Source organism: Schistocerca americana, chromosome 7 (assembly GCF_021461395.2).
Source record: "Schistocerca americana isolate TAMUIC-IGC-003095 chromosome 7, iqSchAmer2.1, whole genome shotgun sequence".
NCBI classification, from domain to species: domain Eukaryota; kingdom Metazoa; phylum Arthropoda; class Insecta; order Orthoptera; family Acrididae; genus Schistocerca; species Schistocerca americana.
In genome coordinates this window covers 209,562,920-209,587,060 of record NC_060125.1, presented here as the reverse complement: position 1 = coordinate 209,587,060, position 24,141 = coordinate 209,562,920, and the positions used below count along the sequence as shown (strand labels likewise).

The following is a 24,141-nucleotide window of genomic DNA, read 5'->3' as shown; positions in this document are numbered from 1 at the left end:
ATGTAGATGTAGAATCTCCGTTCAATGCGACGTCCTCATGCCAGCTTACTGGGAGAGCTACCCTACAGGTCGTCGTTGGATCTAACGTCTTACTGCATCAACAACCTCTCCATCATCCACGTATTGCTTCCCGCTCGTGCGATAACCGAGCTATAGGTCGGATGGGGAAGAAAAGTACAGTGAAGTCTTGTGAGCTCCTCTCCAGTGTACCGACTTCCGTGAAGCCTTGCAACGAGGTGTTTGATTTTGATCAGTCGATCACCTCGAATGAAGGTGTCCACACTTTCCAACATTGCGGGAGTCGCAGCTGTGTGCGGGCGGCCAGCACGGCGGAGATCGGACAGGTTTGCCCGACCTTGTTGCGAAAATGACAGAGGCCTCGCCCAACGACTCACCGTGTTTTTGTCCACTACCAAGTCTGCGTAGGTATTCAACAAATGCCTTTAATTGTCTGCGAAGCTCTTGCTTTTCGCCAAAAGAAACTCAATGGCAGCACTCTGCTTCGAACGCATCACCGTTACAGACGCCATTTGAAGGTCACGTACAGCACTGCCAGATATCAGAACTTCATGAAACTATTGGGCTGAAGTGGGTACATTTCACGATGCCACACAACAAATTCCGCAATCTTCCAACCGAAATTAGCCGACAAAGAAGTGTTGCGTTATTTAATGAACGTCCCTCGTATCAGCAGCAAAACGTACTGGTGCCCCCCCCCCCCCCTCCTCCATACACCTATCACGTTTCCTAACCAGCAATGGGTGAAATTTGAGTCCAACGGAATCAGTACTTCATTGAGAACTTTACAATATATTGTAAGCATTCGCAGTTACCTTGCAAACGGCTTATTTGTTGATCCATGTTCGCTCTGACGTTTGTGTTATTGTAAACTAATATCTGTAGTAATCTTTAGTTAAAGACATTATTGTTTTAGTATCCATTAGAGATGATTCGAATCCGATTTTGGACTCTTAGTGAAATACCTGTACAACTGATTCCGTCATTAAGTTACAAACTTTCAGGGACGATGGAGAAGTGTTAATATATCAATTTGAGGCAAAGAAACCTTGTCAGGAAGCGACCGAGTCGAAAGTTATAAGCGAAATTCGTCCTGCAACTTCTGACAGTGGACCAGTTCTACTGCAAGCTCTTCGCTTTCCATATTGTTTTGATCGATACTACCTTCTCGTAAAATATAGTGAGCAACGAACTTGCAGTAGAAAATGTCAGTGTTAGGGATATCAGAACGACTTTCGCTCATATCTTCCGATTCGGTCATTTTCGAACCAGGGTTCCTTGCCTCATATCGATACATTTACCCTTCTTCATCATCCCTGTAGGTTTGTAACATCAAGAAATCATCCTTTATACTGCACCTTGCTGGTTCAGACCGACATTTTACAGAATGGTCAGTGAAAACGGGGAGTGAGATTAAGAATAGCACTGGTCGCTTTAATCCATTTTGTACCAGCTATTTGTAGAATTTTAATTTTTTTTTCCGCTGGTGTACAGTTTTCAAGTGTTGAGATCAGAATTACCGAAAATCTTCGATTTGTGTGGGGTCCATACAATAAACGACAGTGGTCAATATTAACCAACGATTGCTGACGCGCTGCGATGTTGAAGGTTCTTATTTTCCTCAATTTCTGGTTCCTTGCAGGTTTTATTTTCTTAATTTATAGTTTTCTTGAAGGAAGTTTAATACAAAAGCTCACGCATACTTAATGGTTTGTAAACGCTACGGTATTAGTCTGATACCCAATTTTACATCTCATATTGTACTATGACGTAATATGATTCCCTGAAAATTCTGCTTTGCGATAGAATATTCGAAACATTGTGAATAATGAATGAACGTGTGAATTCGTAAATGCTCGTTATGCAATGATTACACAACCGAAAATACATCGTGTGTGTTTATTTGTAGTGCCTCAAATACATTAGATGGTGTGCATGTCATATATCTGTTTTCATTATTTTATTTAAAACTTACGTTGGCTGTTAAGGTAATGGCCCGAGTTTATGGCGGGTCATGGCCCATCGAACATGGGCCGGTGTGAAGTGGAGGTTACACCATTAAGTTAAGTAGTGGTTTAGACTTTGTACGTATGTACTGTTTGTGTTTTCCTTTTTTTCGTTTATAAATGTATAGCTATGGTGTTCTTTTAATCATTGACAAAGGTCTTCTTAGGCACTTGTGGGTTTTATTGTTCTGAAGAAGGTGTAGTTATCTACGCCGAAATCTAGGCTAACACTAGGTGCTTTTTTCGCAATCGAGGCGGGTTTCTAGTTTTTTAATAAATTGAGGAAAAAGCTACCTCTTCCATAGCTGCACTAATCAACTGTTATATCTCTTCTATTACTTTTTAATATTCACAAGACTACACTGATCGTTAAAAAGTAACTATTAACACAACTACTGCAAGAGCAACGGCGTACTTGCATTGAGCATTGTGACTTTCCTACACTCGTGAAAAGTGCCTTCAGTCTCTGAATCTAGGTAATCGCACAGGTTTTAGAGATAGTCGAGAAGCAAAAGGTAAAAAATAACGAGTAACCAGTGCACAACGCAAAATGCATGTTATGCTAGCAGTCACTTCGTCCATCAATCCATTTTTACCATCTAGTGCATTACGTTCACCCTTAAAATCAACTTTCATAGCCTTATGCTGAATACGTTTACCTCTGCTCCTCAATACTTGCTCTTTCACAATTATGTGGTAAACTAACTGGAATTACTTCCAGCTTTTTAAGGCAAATAGCGTTTACCTTTCTCTTAAATACCGTCTAAATGGACACGAGCAACATTAGATAAATCCTGAAATAAGAAAGTGCACAGGAAATCGTTCTTTCCGCTATCCGTCCATGATTAGAAACTGAGTGCACGATTTATCGGTATCTTATGAGAAGTCTGTACTGAAAATCCTATGTTGCTTAAGAACTGCTAGTATATTACACTTTACAACAAAAGTTGTTGCGAAATCAAGTGACCAATTGTAATGACAATGAAATTATTCACAGGTGCCGGCTGCCCGTGGTGTGGATGGCGCGGCCGAGCCGCGCGCCTCGTCCGGTGCTGACGTCTGCGTTCTCAGCGCTTCGCACATCAGCTGTTCTCCGCCGCTGGTGTTTATAAAGCCGAGAGCTCAACCGGCTCCCCATACAGATTCAGAGGCCAGCAGCCGGGTGAGTGTCTGCTTATCCTAATATGAAACGTATCTTTATTTGGTTCTCATCTGCGCTATCTTGTACACAATTACCGTAGCATTATCTCCATGTTTTACTATGTTACCACTATTATTTTCGTTTATACCTAGAATGGAATATGTTCTTTGTTTTATTCGTTGTACCGAATTTTCTTCTACACCAATCATTAAGTAGCGAAATTTGGATATTCTACCCCAAGTTGTGTACTTTCCTCTGATGTGACTCTCAACCTGATCACTGATTAGATAATGTAGAAGTTTTTGTATATTCGCCGTCAAAGATGCCTCCAGAGAAAAACGCCTCTTCAGGTGACCACCATGGTTAAAAGGATCCATAAAACATTAGTTACACCGTCATCCGTACTGTTCTATGCTCTCTGTTTGAGGGTAGAATTGCTTATGGAGCTTACGTCTGTCTCTACGTATTTACTCACAAGTTTCCTCGGCATCATTCCGTCGTTCAGTTCCAGCTTCCTGAGCAATGTAGGTCACGTTTAGGGATTGTGACGTATACAGTACTGAAGTTCTCACTAAGTTACCGCAGAGCTTACGATAATGGTTTTTACTCCTGCGTATACTCGCGGAGAGGTTACAGCTTGTTGAAACTAAAGAGTATCTACGTTTTTAACATAATGTCATTGTTGATGACCGTGGTTCTCCATTCTGTGATGTCTTTTTAAAATAGCTTAACTACAGCCAAGATTATTTCACAATATTTGTGTGACACTAAGTACTTAAAAATTAGCAAACTTACTATTTATTTCGATACAGATTTAAGGATATCACCAACAGTGTCGAAAACTCTCAACCTTATTTCCCGCAGCAGGACAGTGACTATTTTTGCTGCGCAATTCCATTTACGTTATATGTTACATCATTACAGGACTGCTGTTTCTTAGTTCACTCTACTATCAAGCTCTTGTAGTATCTCTTGTATACTGTCGTTAAGACTCTCAGCTTGTAATATGAGAAAGTCGTTATGTTTACTTGACACCGTTTCAATATTTTACAGTCTACATATTGGCGCGTTGGATGCCAAACGGTGTAGGTCACAAAAACTGAAAAATGGACAGACACCACCTGTCGTTACTTGAGGGGCGGATATTCGTAGCCGACAAGCAGCGTGGGTCCTAGCTCAAAGTTCGCGCATACTGTAGGGAGCTGCTGAGCGCCTTGGTAGTCGAGCGGTGTCTTTCTGAGAAAGGCCTTCAAGAGTTTGCCACGAAAAGGAAAACAATGTTACTGTAAATGCGTCACATAAAGTACGGTAAAGCGCAAGGAACATCGGTTTTTTGTAAATAAGCTTTGCATGACAAGATTGAATTCCAGGGGCTTCATTCCAGAACTCAAGCTTTCAATGAGCTTTGCTCGGTGGCAGTTTAACTTCCCCTGACTGATAATTCGTGGCAGAAGTAGAGAAAAAATAGACGGAGCCACTGGATGTTATACATCCTTGCCAACAACATTTCTTTTTAGATCTAAGATGTGGTCGTGGTGACGTTTCAAAGAGTGACCAGCAATTTCATGAAACTGTGACATTGTCTGATTTTTTATTTTGTGTTTTTTTCCCTTTTTCTTAATATCTCTTGACAATCTTCTTAAAATAATGATTTTCAAAATTTTAATATTAAGGTAGTTAAAACCTTTCAACAACATTTTATACGGTGTGACAAACAATTTACATTTACAGGCTTCTGCGATGCCATAACGTACGCAAGAAATATATGATTATGAGCTGCAAATTTTAAATTTGCTCTCCTAAAAAGAGTTTCATTTTGGATATATATCGGTATGCAGCCAAACCATCCACACCTCTGAGAACCGTGTAAAAATGCTGCATTTAGAGTGCAACAAGTAAGACTTTACCAAAATGAGTGATAAAATTTAGGAGGAGCGGTTGTTCCCTAGCTGTAACATTAGTTTACATAAGTTATTACACGCAGATATGTTTGAATACTTTCTCTCGTAAGCGATCAATTTCTTTCTGTCTCTTAGTGCATTTCAAACGACTAAGTTTATAGAGTTTCCTCCTGCGCTCGATTGTATCATCCCGATATCATACTTCAGCTAATCTTCAGTTATCTCACGGTCGTCCTGAGATAGCTGGTACAACGCTTAAAGCACGTCCGCCTCGCTATCCAGATTTTGTTTCACCGTGGCTTCGTTTAATTCGAAAAGTACTTGGATTACTTCCTCCCCATGCTTGTCGAGACTGATCATAATCTCTGTCCCTCATGACTTTATTGTCATCAGGACGTTAAACACAAAACTTCTTTCATTTCTTCTTCTGTCACACGCTGCTCTCTTTAGTTCCGCATGGTATCATAGGACGCCCACATTCAATTTTCTTAAACACGTATCATGGGCGCATCTTACACCTTCAACCAAAGGGAATGTTTAGAGGTATCTATTTTTATTTTTATTTGAGAGGAATTCTATCGCTGGGCCAGTTCGCTGTGTATTTGTCGGAATAGATGTCTAACAGTGTATTCCTGTCTCTCTATAAATTTCAGATTTGCTCTGTTGCTCTCTACCTTTCACTCTAAATAAATTTCGCATGATTTTTCGATAGGGTATCGATACAGTAATTTCTCAACCTGTTGTTTCGTTTCTGCAGAAATGCGTGCCGGAGCGTACCTGCTTCTCGTCCTATGCTCCGCCGCCTGCATCCGGGCGGCAGACTGGCCTCTGGAAAGAGGTGGAGGTCAGAATGATGACGTCGACCTGGACACGGTAAGCGGAATATCTTCTTAAAAAGGACGGCAGTTCTGGAAAGTAATGAGTTACGGAATTTTCGACCTCCTACGTGGCTGAGCAGTGTACTACATCTTAAGCTGAGATGAGGCATGTGTAAGAAATCAGAGTTCATGAAAATAAACTCCGATTCCTGCCATTGGTTCGAGACAGAGTAGAAAGCAGGACTGGAAAGGGATGAAGAATTTCTCAGAATGCGGGATCTATCTCTCAAGAGGACTCTCTTGATCATCAGCGGCGAAAGATCAGTGAACGAGAGATATGGGGCAACAATTAAGACAATCATTCGTCTCGGCAGCAATGAGCCTTTCATATTGATTTACATTATCCTTAAATCACTTCATTCGAGAGCCACATTGCGTCTACTTAAGCGTAGCTGTTGGAACTGGAAATGCCGTGTAGCTAGGGCCTCCCGGCGGGTAGACCGTTTGCCTGGTGCAAGCCGTTCGATTTGATGCCACTTCGGCGACTTGTGTGTCGATGGGGATGAAATGATGATGATAAGGACAACACAACACCCAGTCTATGAGCGGAGGAAATCTCCGACCCAGCCGGGAATCGAACCCGGGCCGTTAGGTACCACATTCCGTCGCGCTGACCACTCAGCTAGAGGGGCGGACAGCGTAGCTGTTCATCCTTGTTTAATCCAAGGTCATACTCCGTCTAGAATGACATCAAAGTCTAGGAGCTACTAAACGGCAAAATTTCTTCAACTCCATATTTAGTTACGTCAATAACTTCTACAATTTCTTGCATCTACATACATTCTCTCCGAATCACTATAAACCGCGTGACGGAACGTTCTTTTCATTCCATCATACACTGTAAGACAGAAACGACACACCACGAAGGAATTATCGCTATGGTACGAAAATTGGTAGATATAATTTACATGTACAGAAAAACAAATGATTACAATTTGAGAAAAATTGAATGATTTATTCAAGAGAAACAGCTTCACAAACTGAGCAAGTCAGTAAGGCGTTGGTCCAAAAATGGTTCAAATGGCTCTGAGTACTATGGGACTTAACATCTGAGGTCGTCAGTCCCATAGAACTTGGAACTACTTAAAGCTAACTAACCTAAGGACATCACACACATCCATGCCCGAGGCACGATTCGAACCTGCGACCGCAGCGGTAGCGCGGTTACAGATTGGAGCGCCTAGAACCGTTCGGCCACATCGTCCGGCGCCGTTGGTCCACTTCTAGCTCTTACGCAAGTAGTTATGCGGCTTGGCATTGATTGATAGACTTTTTGGATGTCCACCTGAGGGATATCGTACCACATTCTGTCCAACTGCCGTTTTAGATCGTCAAAATCCCAAGCTTGTTGGGGTCCCTAACCCATAATGCTTCGAACGTTCTCAATTGGGGAGATGTCAAGCGACCTTACAGGGTTTGGAAAGCCTGAAGACAAACAGTAGAAACTCTCATTGTGTGCAGGCAGGCATTATCTTGCTCAAATACAAGCCCAGGATGAAGTGACATCAAGGGCAACGAAACGAGTATCGCCGACGTACCGCTGTATTGCGGATTAGCTCTGGATGGTATCCCACCGCTGTCTCGGGCGTCCACAGACACGTCTTCGGCCTGAAATCTCATTAACTGGACTTGAATTGTCTTTAGTGATGAGTCTTGCTCAGAAATGAGCCCCGATGACCAGCGAAGACGTGGCTGGAGAAGCCACGAACTGTGTAGGGATACCAACATGACTGTCGTCGACTACCAGAAGTGATGGTCTGGGGTTCGATTCCCTTTCGCAGCAGGACCACTTTAGCTGTCATCCGTGGCACCTTTACAGCACAGCGGAATGTCGACGATATTCTACGCTCCATTTTGTTGCCATTCATGGCTAACAATCCTTGGCTTACATTTCAGCAACATAATGCCCGCTCACACTGCTTGTCTTCGTGCTTCTCAAACACTCCGTTGGCCAGCAAGGTCGCCGGATCTCTCGCCAGTTGCGAACGTTTGTAGCATTACGGGCAGGTTCCCCTAGCCAGCTCAGGATTTGACCATATAAATCGTAAATTGAACAGAATTTGGCACGATAACCCTCAGAAGAATATCCAGCAACTCTAACTATGAATGTCACGCCCAATAGCTTGTTGGATAAAGACCAGACGTAGGCTAAAGCGTTATTGACTTGCTCAATTTCTGAAGCTCTTTCTCTTGAATAAATATTACAAGTTTTCTGAAACTGTAATCATTTGTTGTCTGTGCATCTATATCACATCTACCGATTTACGCCCTATGCGGACAATTCCTTTGTGGTGCGTCATCCTCTTTTTTCCGTCTTAGAGTGAATATTAAAATTACATCCTAGTTCAGTGCACATGACGAACGTGTGAAGAATTCAATCTACAGAGCGCTGAAGAGCTGTCGTCATTTCCAAGCTGAATTCAGTATTCCTTGAGTTCTTGAAACAGATTTCTGTGGTAAATGCAGAGTCTTTCTATGAGATCCTATCAATTTATGAGATGATAATTAGATCAAGACCTTAAGTTGTCAAGATGCGTAGATATACATCCACGGGGACAGTTGAAAATGTGTACCCCGTCTGGGACTCGAACCCGAGATCTTCTACTTACTTGGCCGACGCTCTATCCATTTGAGCCAACTAGGGCACAGAGCATAGTGTGACTGCAGGGGCTTATCCCTTACACGCTCCCGTGAGACCCACATTACCAACTTAATGTCCACACACTACATTTGTAGTGCCCCTTCCCTTACACTCATTACTCGCGGCAGACAATCTTACCGAGTTCCGTAAGACTTCGGGCAATGCATGTGCAGAAGAAAGAATGTCCGAAAGAATAGACATCATCTTCATAAACTTATCAATTTATTCCCATTGCAGTCTGTTGCCAGTGACGCAAGCCTGTGACTATTCTTTCCGTTCTTGTTTGTATACGTTGTACACTATGTATCCTGTAAGTCTGACCTGATATAGGTATAACATATTTTGAGCAGCATTTCATTAAGAGAAATTCATGTCTTTTGAATGTTCCTTAATTCCTAGGCCCACTGTAGTTTTTTCTATTTTCTTCATCAGCAACTGAATTCATGTGTGGTCATTTTAGTTCACAACAGTACACAGTGTCACTTTTAGGTGTTTGTAGGACGTGACACACACTATTTAAGACTAATTAACCGTGTAGTTAAAGGTAGCTACGTTTCTACGTATTGTGAATTTCGTTACTTGATAACAACTCATCTTACTGTGCTGATTCCTTAGAACCGAGTCGAACATACACACCTCTTCACTGCCGTGACTGACGTCAGCATGGAGGGTCACGTGGAACCGTGGTACTAGATCCACACCATCCACAGCATCCCAAAACCGAACAGCGTGTTCGTTTAAGGGCGCATAGGTTGATCGAACGTATAATACTTCGTTAAAGAGTATCAACAGCCATATTCATACAAAACTGTACTAATAAAATGAATTTATCATTAACTAAAAAATTCCAGCAAATAGTGCTTCATGTTAATTTTCACGTCTGTGAATTACCTCCGCAAGCAAGGTTTCGCAAAGAAGTATGCCAAGGAAACTTTCGTAATTTTCGATTACAAACCGATTAGCGAACCTCATTGATGAATTCTGAAATTGGATCAACAAAGTAGTTGCAAAATATACTTCCACATGGAGGTTTCATTATAGCCAGACAATCATTTTACTGTGCCTACTAACCCCAGATGTCAACAAACATATGTGTAACTATCCGTCCTGCACAAAACCAAGCTGGTATTTCTCTTCATTACAGCCAGAGTTGCTTGAGAAGTACGGCTACCCGTGTCAAGAACACATCGTGGAGACTGAAGACGGCTACATTCTGCGGATGTTCAGGATCCCCTACGGCAAGGCCTCACCTCTCGTCCCAGGGGAACGTAAGCCCGCTGTGCTGGTGCAGCACGGCCTCATGAACAGTGCCGATGACTGGGTCATCATGGGGCCCAACGCCTCTCTGGGTGAGTGACTTTATGGTTCTTTTCACGTCGCATTCATTTTCAGCAGCATCAGTCCGGAAATTCGATAATTTTACATTATTTTAGTCGAACTAAACATATAGTATGTACCTGATGTGGGCATACGTATTTTCACAGGTTATTGACTGATTCATCTGATTTGAGGTGTCCAGCCGAAATACCCAATTTCTTCTACTTATATTATGGTAGTATCCCTTACGAGTCAGCTGACAGACAGAAGCTGCAGCACTTGGACCGTTACTTTAAGGGGACTGGTCCGTGAATACCAGGGGAAACCCCGAAAAAATTGTCAGTTTTCTAAACAGTGCCACTCAAAGAAGATTTGTATGCCCATATAATGCTTACCGTCTTTTAAGGCATCTTTTGAGAAAATTTTTGTGTATGAACCACAGATTTAGCTCTCAACACTTTTTAATTGTATTTTTTTGTTTCACGTGAAATAAACCATGCTAATTATTTCTGTACATCATAGGTACACATTACTCAAAATATAAACAAAGTATAAGGTTAATTTTTCCGCTGTAAGTTCTTTACACTATTATCTTTAGAGCAGACTACTGAAAAGATTGTGCTGTCATAAACTGTGCTACAAAAAAATTTAAAGTATGATTTTCAAAAATTTTGGAAATTAATTCATGTTTTTTTTCAAAAAAGCATTATCTTTTCAAAGTTAAGTAACAAGAATAGTCTAGTTTTTAGTTATGCATGTTTTAAGACAGTATACAAAATTTCTGTTCACTATCTTCAATAATTTTTTAGCCAAAGTTTACCAGACAATGCAGTAATTTAACTACTGGGAAATCCAAGTTAAAGTTAATACTTGCTTTTTCTATTAAACTTTCATGGCACTAACGCATGCCAGGTCCATATTCATCTAGTTTCCTGTGTTGTTCTTCCCCTCTCCTCTTCTTCACACTTCTTCTTATTCTTGCTTCTCTAGTGGCTTCCAACACTGATTTTTTGTGCTTCAGAGAGTCTCCTTTGGCAGTGGCTATTAGAGCTCTATGCATATTTAGTCCACCAGGCACTCCCATCAGCTCCATAACAATAAGCCTTAACACTGTCACTGAAACACAGAACAGGAATTACCACACATCTTTTCAGAGTATTTAGGCCTGATAGAATGTTTTTGGTATCCGTTCTCATATACAATTGTTCAAACTTGCGTTTGGATTTTGAGTCCTACCATGTAAACATTTCTCTAACACTCTTGTGTCACTAATATCCGTATATATAGGTTTTATAACTTCCATTATAGGATATGGGGAAGAATGTTTATGGGTGTAGATCTCACCTTCAGTAACAGCCCTCTGGTAGCCATACCATGAATCACTGCCAGGTTGGCAGACTGCTTGACATGGGTTGTAATCTGTGGAGGATCTATGAAAAAAAAGGTAGTCCATACTGCCTTTTTCATTCCCTGAAGGTCATAACAGTCCTTAATTTTGATGCACAACCTGTTCTAGCACGTATGTCCTCAACTACCTTCACACCACTATTGCCACAATCATTAAGTTGCAAAGCTTTATTTATTAGTTCAGACAGAGCAGGGAGTTCAACAATAATACAACTTGAATCAATACTTGGCTTCTCTGTATTAACAGCATTAATACTTTCAAGCCCATTGTCCAAATATTTCAGTTTTAGCTTCGAAGCGTTTGGACTAGTGAAGCTGATTAAAGTGTATCACGTTGCATTTCAGTATAAGCAGAGTTAATCCATTTGGTTGACCAATTTCCATAAAATTTATGTTGTTTAACACCGAACTTCTTAATTCTTCTCATTGCTTTCAAGTGAAATACGAAACTCACGCACGCAATAAGGAACTCACATATTACTTCCATGTAAACAAAATATTCGCGTGAAAACAACAGCAAACAATGACTTAACTCTCTGTATAAACAGAAGATAAGCATCTGTAAAGCTTTCGCAGGTTAGCCAACTTAAGGGATTAAAAAGTCATAAAAAGGAAACAAGTGAGAGCAAAACTTTATTTCTAACAGAGATGACCGTGTGCCATGGGGACGAGGTGGTGCATGCAGCCACTTTTAAATTCCTCTACTTTTGGTACTTTCTGTGTTTCATTTTCCACGAACTAAACTTTTTATTGTTCAGAAAACTGTTGAGAATTTTTTAAGACAAAAATTAAAAAACGAGTTTTTGGCTGTTATTCAATTACAAGTTCCCTTAAACGTGAGAACCACGTCATCGGGTTAGTGCCACAGAATACACAAGTGTTAGAGATGTTGTTTGGTGACCAAGAGCTTTGTGTTAAACGAATCCACGGTCATGACGAAGTTCCGCCTCCTCGTGTAATGTTCACTGAACAGATGATCTCAAACGTCACTGGCAGTTTCGGCTTTTACTTTCAGTACTTCGTCCGGGTATTTTTGAGAAAAGTTGCGCTCGATATAACTTAATAGAAGGCTATATTGTTAAACTCCTTATTTCAGGAACTATGGAATTCCGTTAAACAACCAATATCGATGCTGTTGAAAACAGTGTCTCTGTATGTAAAGAAATTACGAGTATAGCTCATAGGCTAAAATATACTTTCTTAAGCTTCCACGGATAGTATAAATTTGAATAATATCCTTTTCGGCATTATGCCAAGTGATTTTGGGATTCAAAACTACAATTAAAACGGACGTCTGTACTTCAGGCGACTGAAGAAAACTTTTGCAAAGGTTCTGATACTTGCTTTTAGTTTCATAATGACGCGACGCGCGGCGTAATGCTCAAAACTATTTTATTCACGTAGGATTTGACCTCTCCGCTCCCTTTCTTCGCCAGTCTCCTTTTATAGGATTATTGTATACCTGATGCTACTGAATAAACCGACAAAACCGGTGCACTGCAACTGGGGCACTCATTTTTGTTATTTTCCAGATATGTAACTACGTTGACAATAAGACGTTGAAGTGGTTTTATTGTTCTTCGTGAACGTACAGAAACACCAATACATTCCAAGACTGCACGTACTGTCTTTTCGTTTCAGCATACATTCTGGCTGACAAAGGGTACGACGTGTGGCTCGGCAACATCCGTGGTAACTGGTACTCACAGAGGCATCGTACCCTTTCTCCAGAAGAGGACAAATATTGGCGTTTCAGGTACGGCTACAAATATACAGTAGGCTGTGAATCACACTTATTCACACATCATCCTTCACTGAAGGCAGAACCATCCTCAGAGACTCTATATGTCGACCAATCTGTTCTGGAACGTTTTAACTTACCATTACATGATAGGGGAACCGTTTGTCCCAGCCGAAACCACTCACCTACCATCCTTCTCACAGGAAAATACACTGATTGTAATTACCGTTTATCTGGTTAAAAATCACCTCTTCGATACAGTGATTAGAACTTGTACTCTGTATCACTGTCAATCACTCTTTTTTCGGCGCTTTTCAAAAACTGAAAACTGAAATCAAACATGTTTCAAAGAATTGTCTTTCCATTTCTGCGGTCCCACTTAATTAAATAATAATTTCAAACCAGAAAACAATATGATATAAACGGGGATGTTATGAATTGTACAACACTGTAAACATATTATGTCGATGCACCGAAAGCGCTCACAATAGTAAATAAACACGACTAAGACTGTTTTCACAATCAGTATATTACAATCGCTGGAATTCGGCAAAGATTATGTCTACATTCATTGCATAATTACGTTCTCATAATTTCTACAGACAAAACTAATAATTTCTTAGGATTCTCGGCAGAACCAGGCACGTTAGTCCTCGAAAAAGTAGCAATCGAACGAGTTTATAGTATCAATTGTTTAGTCCTCTAATTATCACCCAGTAGAGAAATGAACAGTGGCTCCAAACTGGCGAATTTCAAGAATCTGTGTATGAAGCAGGTAGAAGAATCCTTAGCAGAAGAGTAGGAGTGAAAAGTTTCCCTTGAAAGCATTTATGCACCAACCATACAGTCCCGATCCTTCCGAGTGTGATTTGCATATTCTTGGACTCTTGAAGAACGATATTCGTGGCCCTTGGTTTCCTTCGGAGCATCCGCAAACATTTTTCTATGAAGACATTGACCGTCTTGCCGCTCAGTGGGATAAGTTTGTAACAGTTATAGCGATTACTTTTGAAATAATAAACAGTTTACTTACTGTTTTCCATCTGTCTCGGTTTCACTTTACTGCCCCTTGTGCAACACCGCAGTAATAAGTCATTTAGTTCTGTATGTATTTTATAATTATATTTAAGTTATCATTTAGTATTTTGTGTCCTTGATCACCGTCTGATGACCATCGCAATGGTAGAGTCTACGCAATCCTTATTGCCTAAATTACGACATATCATTGACGTGTACATTATGCACTTAGTAACATAAATTGTTCCGGATGGCGTTACTGAATGTCACGGGCAATTATTACCCACTTATTCATTGATTTTGCTTTGAACGTTCCCTCAGGAGCAAAAGGAATGACATTTTTTCATCGTCGTAATAGTCCATTTTTCTGTTTTTAGCTGGCACGAACATGGCATTTATGATATGCCAGCACAAATAGATTATGTCTTAAACGCGACTGGCCACAAGCAGATCTACTACATAGGACATTCCATGGGGACGACAATGTTCTACGTCGGAATGTCAATGAAGCCTGAGTACAACGAAAAGATTCGTGCCATGTTCAGCTTGGCGCCAATTGCTTACATGAACCATATGATCAGTCCACTGTTCCAACTTTTGGCAAAATTTACAACATCCGCTCAGGTAAGAATCTTTTCTAACATTTTTTATATTTGATCTATGCTCGCACTTTTAACGTGAAATTTAAAATATTCTTTCTTCACTTCTTGTATGAACGAACTGTTTGTTTGACAAGAATGCGAAATAGCGTAAGAAAATAAAATCTCTTTTGGAACTGGTAAGTAACTGTACCTAAAAATGCTTAAAAGAGATGTTTCTATTTAGAACCATCTGCATAAACATTTGATTCCTTTTCATTAACGTAAAAAGGTATTTCTGTTTTGTAAACCAGTCTTTTTGGAATATTCATACATTCTCTCTTCAAAGTTTGAAATTTTCTGTATCACTTATGCGTGTTTTGCCTTTTAATGGGATCGTTTAGAGAACAAATATTAGTGGCTATAAGTAGCTTAGCAATGCAAAAGTAGGTCAACAATTCATTGAAGTAAAATTTACTCCTAAATACGAAACGAAGATAATTGTAATCTTTACTGAAATAATATTTTTCATGGAAACACTACATGTGAAACAGCTACTGAAGAACTTATAACTGACAACTGACTTGTACTTTGGCAATATTTCTACTGTAACGGTATTCATCCTTAAATTTGTAAAGACAATGAATTCACTGATTTTAGGATCCACAACAAGAGTGTGTGAAACTTTTAGAAGTACTGATAAGAGCATCTGCAAAGAAATTAGTTATGTAGAGAAGGTGTGAACAATTCCGAGGTGTAACAGACCAGTAGATCCAGTTGTTAATTGCATGATGATGATGATGACGTTTGAATTGGTAACTGTACGGACTTTGCTTCCAAATTTCAAGCAAATCTAAACTAAAGAACAGTATTCATTCGAGATACATCAGTATATTGCTATGAAAATGACATTACTATTCTGTATTAAGTACATATGGCACCCATTATGTACATGTAATTTCATGACAGAACAATACTAATGACGATGATGTAGGTGCTACAGTGAAACAAATAATAGTTTCACAAAAAAGGACTTTAGCAATAGGTATGCATGAAGTAATTATTTATGAGTAATTGAACTACAATAATAGCAGGAATAAACTGTTTAATAAGATACACTGTTTGCACTAACATTAATCAAACAATATTTCATGAAAAGCTGAGCACAGACTTCCGTGACATTACATTGCCAAATGGTAACTGTAAAGAAAAGTCCACATAGAAGTACGCCTATTTTTTTTTTTAAATTTACAGTGCCACTATAATCTTCTGACTAGCAAATTCAATTAGTCCATATATAAATGTACTTCATTTTACCTTTTGTTCGTAGAAACGAATGATAGTTGACTGTGCACATTGTTCTAGAAGTAAATAGTTAAAAGATCCATCTGTATTTCTGTATCTGTGTTTCAGGTGCTGCTGTATCTAATTGGAGCTAGCAAATTTACTCCCAGCCAGGAATTGATAAGGCTAATACAACCAAAGATCTGCAATGACAAATCCGTTACTGAACCAATATGTACCAATGTCGTATTTATGATCTGTGGTTTTGATAAGGAACAGGTCGTGGAGGTGAGTTGCTACTATTCGTTTCTTAGATAACTGAACTAGGTGTAATGTGGAACTACGACTTCGACAGTTGCTACTTAACATCGCTGAAATTTACTGTCTCGAGCGTCTCTTTGAACTCTGCTTCTTCCCACGTCCTTTGTACCTGTATTCATTTCCAAAATTGATTGTACCGTCAAAAATTCCACTTTAAGACTCTTTGTGTTTCTTAGAGCATCTTCCAACTTTGTTACCACATGATATAACGCTACTCTCCCTTTCACTGTTTTGGTTTCACTGAGATTGTTTCCTTGACCTTATCGTCTAACTGCGTAAAAGTTTTGTGTGTCTTCTCTGGTGTAAACATTTCATAGTACATCCTTGATTTCGTATGGTATTATCTTTTTCATTTTCAACAGGCAACATGACCTTAGTAACTGATGCGCGGCGAAGGTTGTACCTTGATGAAAATTAATTAATACGCAGAGATATTACTAAATGAGTACCGACAAGTTTTTAATTCGTTATTTTAAATACAGCGTTACAAAAATTCATTTCAGTATTATTGTCGTCAACTATCCAGAATTTGGTTTCCAGCTTGTTGATGTTTCATCATTCATTCTACCGCTTGCGTGTTCAGCATGCATCTCTTTCCCTGTTCGGCACTCTACTACATTAGGTAGGCATTCCCTCATCCAACGTTTCCATACATTGTACACAGCGTAATTTGTTGACCTTAACGTAAGTTAGTTTACGGTAGATTAAGTAGTGTATAAGCCTAGGGACCGACGAACTCAGTGGTTTCGTCCTATAGGAACTTACCACACATTTTCACTTTTTTTTTTTTTTTATTTATAGGGGACCTGGTTTAGCACTGGTTCTCTTAGGTACCTCTGTGTGTTGTGATCTGCAAAACTAGAGTCATTTTAAATTGTATTTTTGCTGCCCCAATTTTGTTTTTATAAGCTCTGCGAAAGGGCCGTACTCTAAAACCACGCACGAATGTCTGAACTATCAAGTTTTCATAAATTTCAAGTTACGACTACGTCTGTTTCCATTTTGAATCTTTCTGGGTACTTACCATTGCTCAGCAGCTGGTGTGGAGTCTTCTCAGGTTGTTCCAACTATTTCACGTGTGACAAGTCTTCAACTGACTTGTTACGTAGCACCACCTGGTCAAACATACTATTAGGTTGGTGCATAGGTTCGTAGCGTTGTTGTTTAGCATGTTGGTATTTCGGTTGCTGTGGGTTCATTTATCGATTGTCATTTTTTATCCGTAGTTAACTGTTGCTATTCGAGGTTATATATAGTCATTTTACCATTTGGAGATAGTGAGTGGAGCTGTGAACGCTAGGAAATGGATTGATAAGTGGAGATATCGGGACATTTCTGGCATATTCTTCTATTCGAGTTCAGTAGAGGAGTGACAGCAGCGTAGGCAACCAGAAACTTTTGCGCCGTGTATGGGGATAATGCCATTGGACACAGCATGGCAAGAAAATGCTTTTCTTGTTTTAAGGAGGATCGCTTTGACATTAGTGACACTCCATGTTCAGGAAGATCTTCAGGGTTTGGCGAGGATTGCTTAAAAGCATTAATCCACAATGATCCACGCCACTGTACTAGAGAACAGACAGATGTGATGAACTGTGATCATTCTGTCGTCGTGCGACATTCGCATGCAATGCGGAAGGTTCCAAGATGGGGTTATAGGTACCGCATGCTCTAAGCCAAAATCACAAAAATCAGAGAGTGGTCATATGGGCTACTTTGCTTGCTTGTGATCAATTGGCTCGTGAACCAGGCCAATCGTTCCTATCCTGTATCGTTACTGGGGATGAGGAATGGTCCCATTATGCTAACTTGTGGAAAATAAACGAAAGGTTGAGGCCGAACAAAGCAGCAACTCCTCGTATAAAGACCAGAGCGCATCTACAAAAGATGTTATTATTATGCACCTGGTGAAACACTGATGGTGTGGTGTACTACGAATTGCTTCCCCGAGGCGTACCTATCTCTGCTGACATTTATTGTCAACAACTGAGACGTCTTGCAGACGCAGTCCAAGAACAACAATCAGGAGGACTGCGTCAAAGCGATGCTACTCCACGATAAGGCCCGCGTGCACGCTGCGAGACTGACAGAAAACATCATACAGGAGTTGGGTTAGGAAATCATTCGGCACCCACCTTCTTCACCTGATACTACGCCATCATATTTTCAGATTTTCTGCTCTCTATTGAACAACCTTCAAGGATTTCCTTTCCGGATGAAAACGCGCTTCGAACATGGCTCGATGAGTTCTTTGCTTCAGAACCATGTGACTTATAAAGTAGCGGAATCGAAAAGTTACCAGAACATTGGCAGACTGTAGTAGATAGTAAGAAATACATTATTGATGACTAAGTCTTTGTTATGTATACCTATAGCGTTCATTAAACTTATGGAAAACGTTACGTACTTCTGCGTCAACCCAATACAATGCAATGGAGTTTAATTACACTCCACATGATCCGAGAGACGCCATGAAAATTCCTGTACCCGTGCTTTGTATGCCCAGTTATATGTCTCTGTCTTTTGCCATGTGTACTTCGTTGGTTTTTCAGTAATCACTGCCTTGCTTAGATCATGAAGTACCTATTATAAGGTGAAACACAAGTTCTGATTTATCTATTATTTTGGTTGTAGCGATCTGTAACAAAAAATTTATATTCTAAAACTCTTGCTCCATTGCTACTGTCCGCCCAGTACTTCACGCTAATTTGCGCTCAATTTTGCATTCTAGGAAAGCGATTCAGCACTTTACTGTTTCATTCTCATAATTTATACTACGAAAAGTAACATAATGGCCATTACTCCTTATCTAACGCTACAGTAAACGCTCATTTCGTAACTGTAAGCTATTTTTATTTCGAAACTTCCTGGCAGATTAAAACTGCTTTCCAGCCAGCGACTCGAAGCTGAGACCTTTCACCTTCGTGGTCGAGAGCTCTGCCGGCTCAGCTGTCCAACCACGACTCCCTAACTGCCCTAACAGCTAAATTATCTCTATCTCTATGAAGACGGCATGCCGCCCCTTCAGCTAAATTTCTTTATTTACAAAAGGCACTTTATTTATTATTTTCCTATTGTCCTACTGGCGTCGAAATACTGTATATAGTTTTCTGTTTTTGTCTTTTTCTAAGTTCACTCTGTCTAATGTGTACTAAGTCCAAAATGGTGGCAAACATTCAATCACAAATCATCTTCTCGAGCACCTCCGCTGGAAACCGTATCGCATACATAATGAAGCTATTCAGCAATACGTTCATAATATTAACCAGACCTTAATCATATGTCTCGTTGCAAGTTTTTACGCATTTTAATTACCTGTCGGTACTGTTTGAGTAGCGATATGAGGCTGTTTATTTTTTATTTTTCATTTAAATTGCCTGTTTCTCGCCCTGTATGCTTCGCTTGTCGTATCCCTTCTAACGTTTCTGTACGTTCACCTCTTCCTCTCCTATGTCTTTCATCACGCCCATACCGCCGTGGTCTAGACTCTCCTCGAACAGAAGTAAACTACGTCTGCTAGTGTAGTTATTTATATTTTTCTGTCATTATTTGTGAATGTTACACCAGATACTACATATATCAGATACTGAAACGCAAGTGTCACGATAGATTTCAAGATAAAATATGAAAAAGACCTCAATATTTCCGTAATAAAAATTCCGAAAAGAAATTAATTTATAAGCGAGAAGAGCAACGAGATTACTGTTTTATAAGGTTGTGTGGTCACCGCATAAGTCAACAGTTCTTCGTCCATATAAAGAATGTACTGATTATATTATTCACATCACATGCATTTTGTATACCTCTAATTATCTTGTCACCAAAGGGACCTGAAATATTAATCTCCATTCTTCCTTGACCCTTGATGTCATATATGTAAGTAACATATCGATAGAGTTCTTCCAGTCAACTTAAAGAATATCTGTGTTTTTCTTCCCTAGGAAAAGCTAGCAGCAATTTCCGCACATATCCCTGCTGGATCCTCCACCAGACAGTTCGTACATTACGCGCAAGGCATAGACAAAGGTAAGTTTGTGATAAACATCATCTTTCATGAGGTGAAACGCGAGCTACTTTCAGAAACATATTATAGATTTATTATTTTAGTTTTTGATGTCTTACAACATGTTTCAGGATAATATACAGAAATTTTAGTTCATTTTCAGAGTGACTATTCGTACATTTGTAGCCAGTATTCAGTACTCCAGATTCTACCTTACACACAAAATTTTTTGCATTTCAGGCCATTTCAGGCAGTTCGACCATGGTATTGTGGAAAACATAAAACGTTACAAGCAGCCTACACCGCCTGATTACAAGCTTATCAACGTCAAGGCTCCGGTTTATCTGTTCTACAGTCTAAACGACTGGCTGGCAGGACCTCAGGTAATCAATAGAGTGCAGAACGTTCACCTACTTTTACTTTATGTATCTATCCATATATACTCCCGACTGAATTAGTCAGTTTGGTCAGAGAGACAATTCCAGAACTAAATCAAATACAGTTCAAATTATCATTTTATCTTGACACTCGTCCATTGATCCGTGTTTGCATAAAAGCAACAATATGGGATTGTTGGTCCACCAAGATTTATTTCATTTTCTTTCCCAAACTGTTAAATGAAACAACAAGTTTACTGTTACCAGTCACTGTTTATTTATCTGCACGACGCGTTTCAAAGGTTCAAATCTCCAACATGAAGTGGATTTACATTTGTTAGTATGACATTTGTGGGTGTGTTGTGTTAGGATATTTTGGAGGAACTTGTGGCACTGTCTCCAGTGGTCACAGGTTCCTTTCACTGTCGTAACACATCACATATATACTGTCATATTTTATGTGTTACGACAGTGAAAGGAACCTGTGACCTCTGAAGACAGTGCCACAAGTTACCCCATGACATCTTAACACAACACACACACAAATGTCATATTAACAAATGTAAATCCACCCGATGATGAAGGTTTAAACCTTTTAAACGCGTCGTGGGGATAAATGTACTGTTTGGTACCAAATATTGTGTACTGTGAATACTTCCATAATACCTTATTTACTTTAATTCACAGCATGGTTTTTACGTTTGTTGCCGTTATTTCCGGCATGTTTTCTGTGATTTAGTTGCTGTTTCTTCGGCATACAGTTTGAATGCAGCTGTATAAGCGGCTAGTATTGAACAAATACGGAAAGTGAATTTGTATACGTCAGCGTTATACTATTGGGAATTGCGGTAGTGTTGTCGGTACAATTTTGGTTCGTACCAGGTTTTTACGTAATCTGTCATGTACTCGCGTTCGCTCGTGAGGTTGCAGTTGCATTTAAACACAGAAAAACATAGCTTTTGCACCTTGGCGGTAATTTAAAACGTTATGCCATCTTGCTGTTCGCGTATGTTGCAACAATGTATCGTATATTATATGGTTTTGTAAACTGTAGCGGGACGCCTGTTCTGTTCCTTATTTATGGCTCTATATGTGATGGGGAAGTGATACATACATAAACATATGGGGGGGTGGGGGGGGGGGAAGGAGTGTACCTGTTCTGTGACCTGTCTCAGTTGTCTTAGAGCCGCAAAGAGTGTATTGTTGCACAGTGTTGTGTTTTCATTTATTACGTTTTTCCGTTCTACTATAGCCCTTTATATGTAATAATGTTCTTCTATTGTTAGTTTTCGGAGTAAACTGTCGCCGTGTTTCGGGATGTGTAGATCAGTTTCGCTATTAGTCTTATTTATATGATGCTGAAGTTCAGTTTCAATGGTATCTAAGTTCAGTTTCATAACGTCGAAATACTTTACTTCTAATTAAGAACTATTTCCGATAGTAACTGTATTTAAAATTTGAAAGGAGTTGGGAATCTCGTAATAGCATAATGCACAGTACTCTAGAAAAAATGAATGCTTCCTAATTTACTTAACATAGCTTCTTTGTTTCGTGACATTTTAATATGTACCACAACTACGCAACCCCTATCTAAAATTTATCTGTTCCTTTGCAGGACATTGATCGTTTGTACACTCAGCTAGGAAATGCAAAGAGGAAGTTTAAGGTTGCGTACGAGAAATTTAACCATCTCGATTTCACATACGGAAAAGATGCATATGATTTAGTGTACAAACAGGTGTTGGACTTGATGCACAAGTATGAACAAGGAGACTTGTAAACAGACGACCATTGCAGGACAAATGGCAACTTCATTGAGGCACATACAACCATTCTCTGAAACATGTTCCATTATCATTACATGTAAATTTTCAGTTCCTTAAATAAATCATTTAGCAAAAAAAATTGTTAATGTTTTTTGTGTATCACCCATTGTTTTACGTGTAACGGCTTATCCTCAGTTAAGGAATTACTCATATCTATTTATACCACACGATGTCGAAGTCCATGAACTATTTTATTAACACTGTTAGTGACTCAAACAGTCAGCATATTCGAATTTTCAACGTTGTTTATGGCTATTCATTATTTTCGTTAAAACATCCCAATGGCATAACATTTCAAAAATGTTCATACACCATTATTCATTTTTAAGTGGATACGAGCAAATTATAATACAATGAGGTGACAAAAGTCACGGGGTACCTCCCAATATCGTGTCAGACATCCTTTTACCCAGCGTATTGCAGCACCTCAACGTGGCATGCACTCAACAAGTTGTTGGAAGTCATCTGCAGAAATATTGAGCAATACTATCTCTTTAGCCGTCCATACTTACGAAAGCGTTGTAGTGCAGGATTTTGTGCACGAAATGAATTCATGATTTTCACAACCCATATCGGGTGACCTGGGTAGGCAAATCATTCGCTCGAATTGTCCACAACGTTCTTCGAACCAAACGCGAACAACTGTGGCACAGTGACATGTCGCATAGTAAACCATAAAAGTTCCATCGTTGTTTGGGAGCATGAACTCCATGAATGACGTCGAATGGTCTGCAAGTAGCGAAATGATTGGTTCAGTTGGGGTTCAGCCGGGATTCAATTGGACCAGAGAACCTAGTCTATTCCATGTAAACATCCATGTAAAGTCTGTTAATTCCAGTCGTGCGACCATAATCACGTCGGAAACCTTATCGCATGAACCACCTGAGTACGAATGATAGCTCCGCCACTGCACTGTCCTTTTGTACTTTGTGAACCGACACTATCGCCATCTGTATATGTGTATATCACTATCCCTGTGACTTTTGTCACCTCAGTTTACAAGACAGGGGAAATTATATTCAAAGAGCAATACTCCAACTTCTAAGTAATTTTAATATATTTGCTAAATGGTCAAAGACGGTGGTATTAGCTGAAAAAAATTAAGTTAGAACCAACATAGTGACTAACAACTGGGTGCTTCAGGAGTTACAGTGCTTTAGTATTCAGGAGATGGATGCAGTACACAATGATATTTATGATGAAAGTAATATATTTACAACTATATGCTATAGGGGGGAGGGGAGGGGGAGGGGAGGATGTTTAGCGTTGGAACATTTTTATGACTTTCGCCTCTAGACAGCCCTGTAATAGAAGACTAATACATTTTCTTATTCCATTTTTAAAGTATAGCACGTGTAGTGCAGGCTTTTTCCTAAATTACAGTAATTACTCCGGAAAAAGTTAGGTTTCCGAAATGTGAAAAACTGTTCCAAGATGCAAAATGGTTAAGTACCCAAGGGCAAGCATTCTATTCAAATTTGGAAGTATTGCAATCGAAACGATATTGTCAATCCCGTTTTTGGGAGTCTGTGTGTGCCATTCTGACACTGCTACACATCAATAATCAGTAAGTGAAAGGAAATTATGAAGTGTCGTCAGAAACCGTTTGCAAGTTAAAAAATGTTTAATTTAAGGTAATGAGAATCAGTAACAATTTCTATTTCCAAGATAGGGTAATTTGTTAA

The 24,141-nt window shown here is 39.6% G+C and overlaps 1 protein-coding gene across 1 annotated transcript; it reads left to right on the top strand.

Annotated features, from left to right (window-relative positions):
- Positions 1-5,825: 5,825 nt before the first annotated feature.
- Positions 5,826-22,410, top strand: LOC124622843 (lipase 3-like). The gene is made up of 8 exons (XM_047148635.1): positions 5,826-5,939; positions 9,730-9,934; positions 12,951-13,065; positions 14,445-14,691; positions 16,059-16,217; positions 20,192-20,276; positions 20,494-20,636; positions 22,246-22,410. Exons 1-8 carry the CDS (start codon positions 5,826-5,828, stop codon positions 22,408-22,410), a joined length of 1,233 nt encoding a protein of 410 aa, XP_047004591.1.
- The last annotated feature ends 1,731 nt before the right edge of the window (positions 22,411-24,141 follow it).

Excerpts from the sequence above, each read along its gene's own strand:
- LOC124622843 (XM_047148635.1), top strand. The coding sequence starts at position 5,826 with ATGCGTGCCGGAGCGTACCTGCTTCTCGTCCTATGCTCCGCCGCCTGC. Across the intron at positions 5,940-9,729 it reads ATGACGTCGACCTGGACACG|CCAGAGTTGCTTGAGAAGTA; the intron begins GTAAGCGGAATA and ends TCTTCATTACAG. Across the intron at positions 14,692-16,058 it reads AATTTACAACATCCGCTCAG|GTGCTGCTGTATCTAATTGG; the intron begins GTAAGAATCTTT and ends TCTGTGTTTCAG.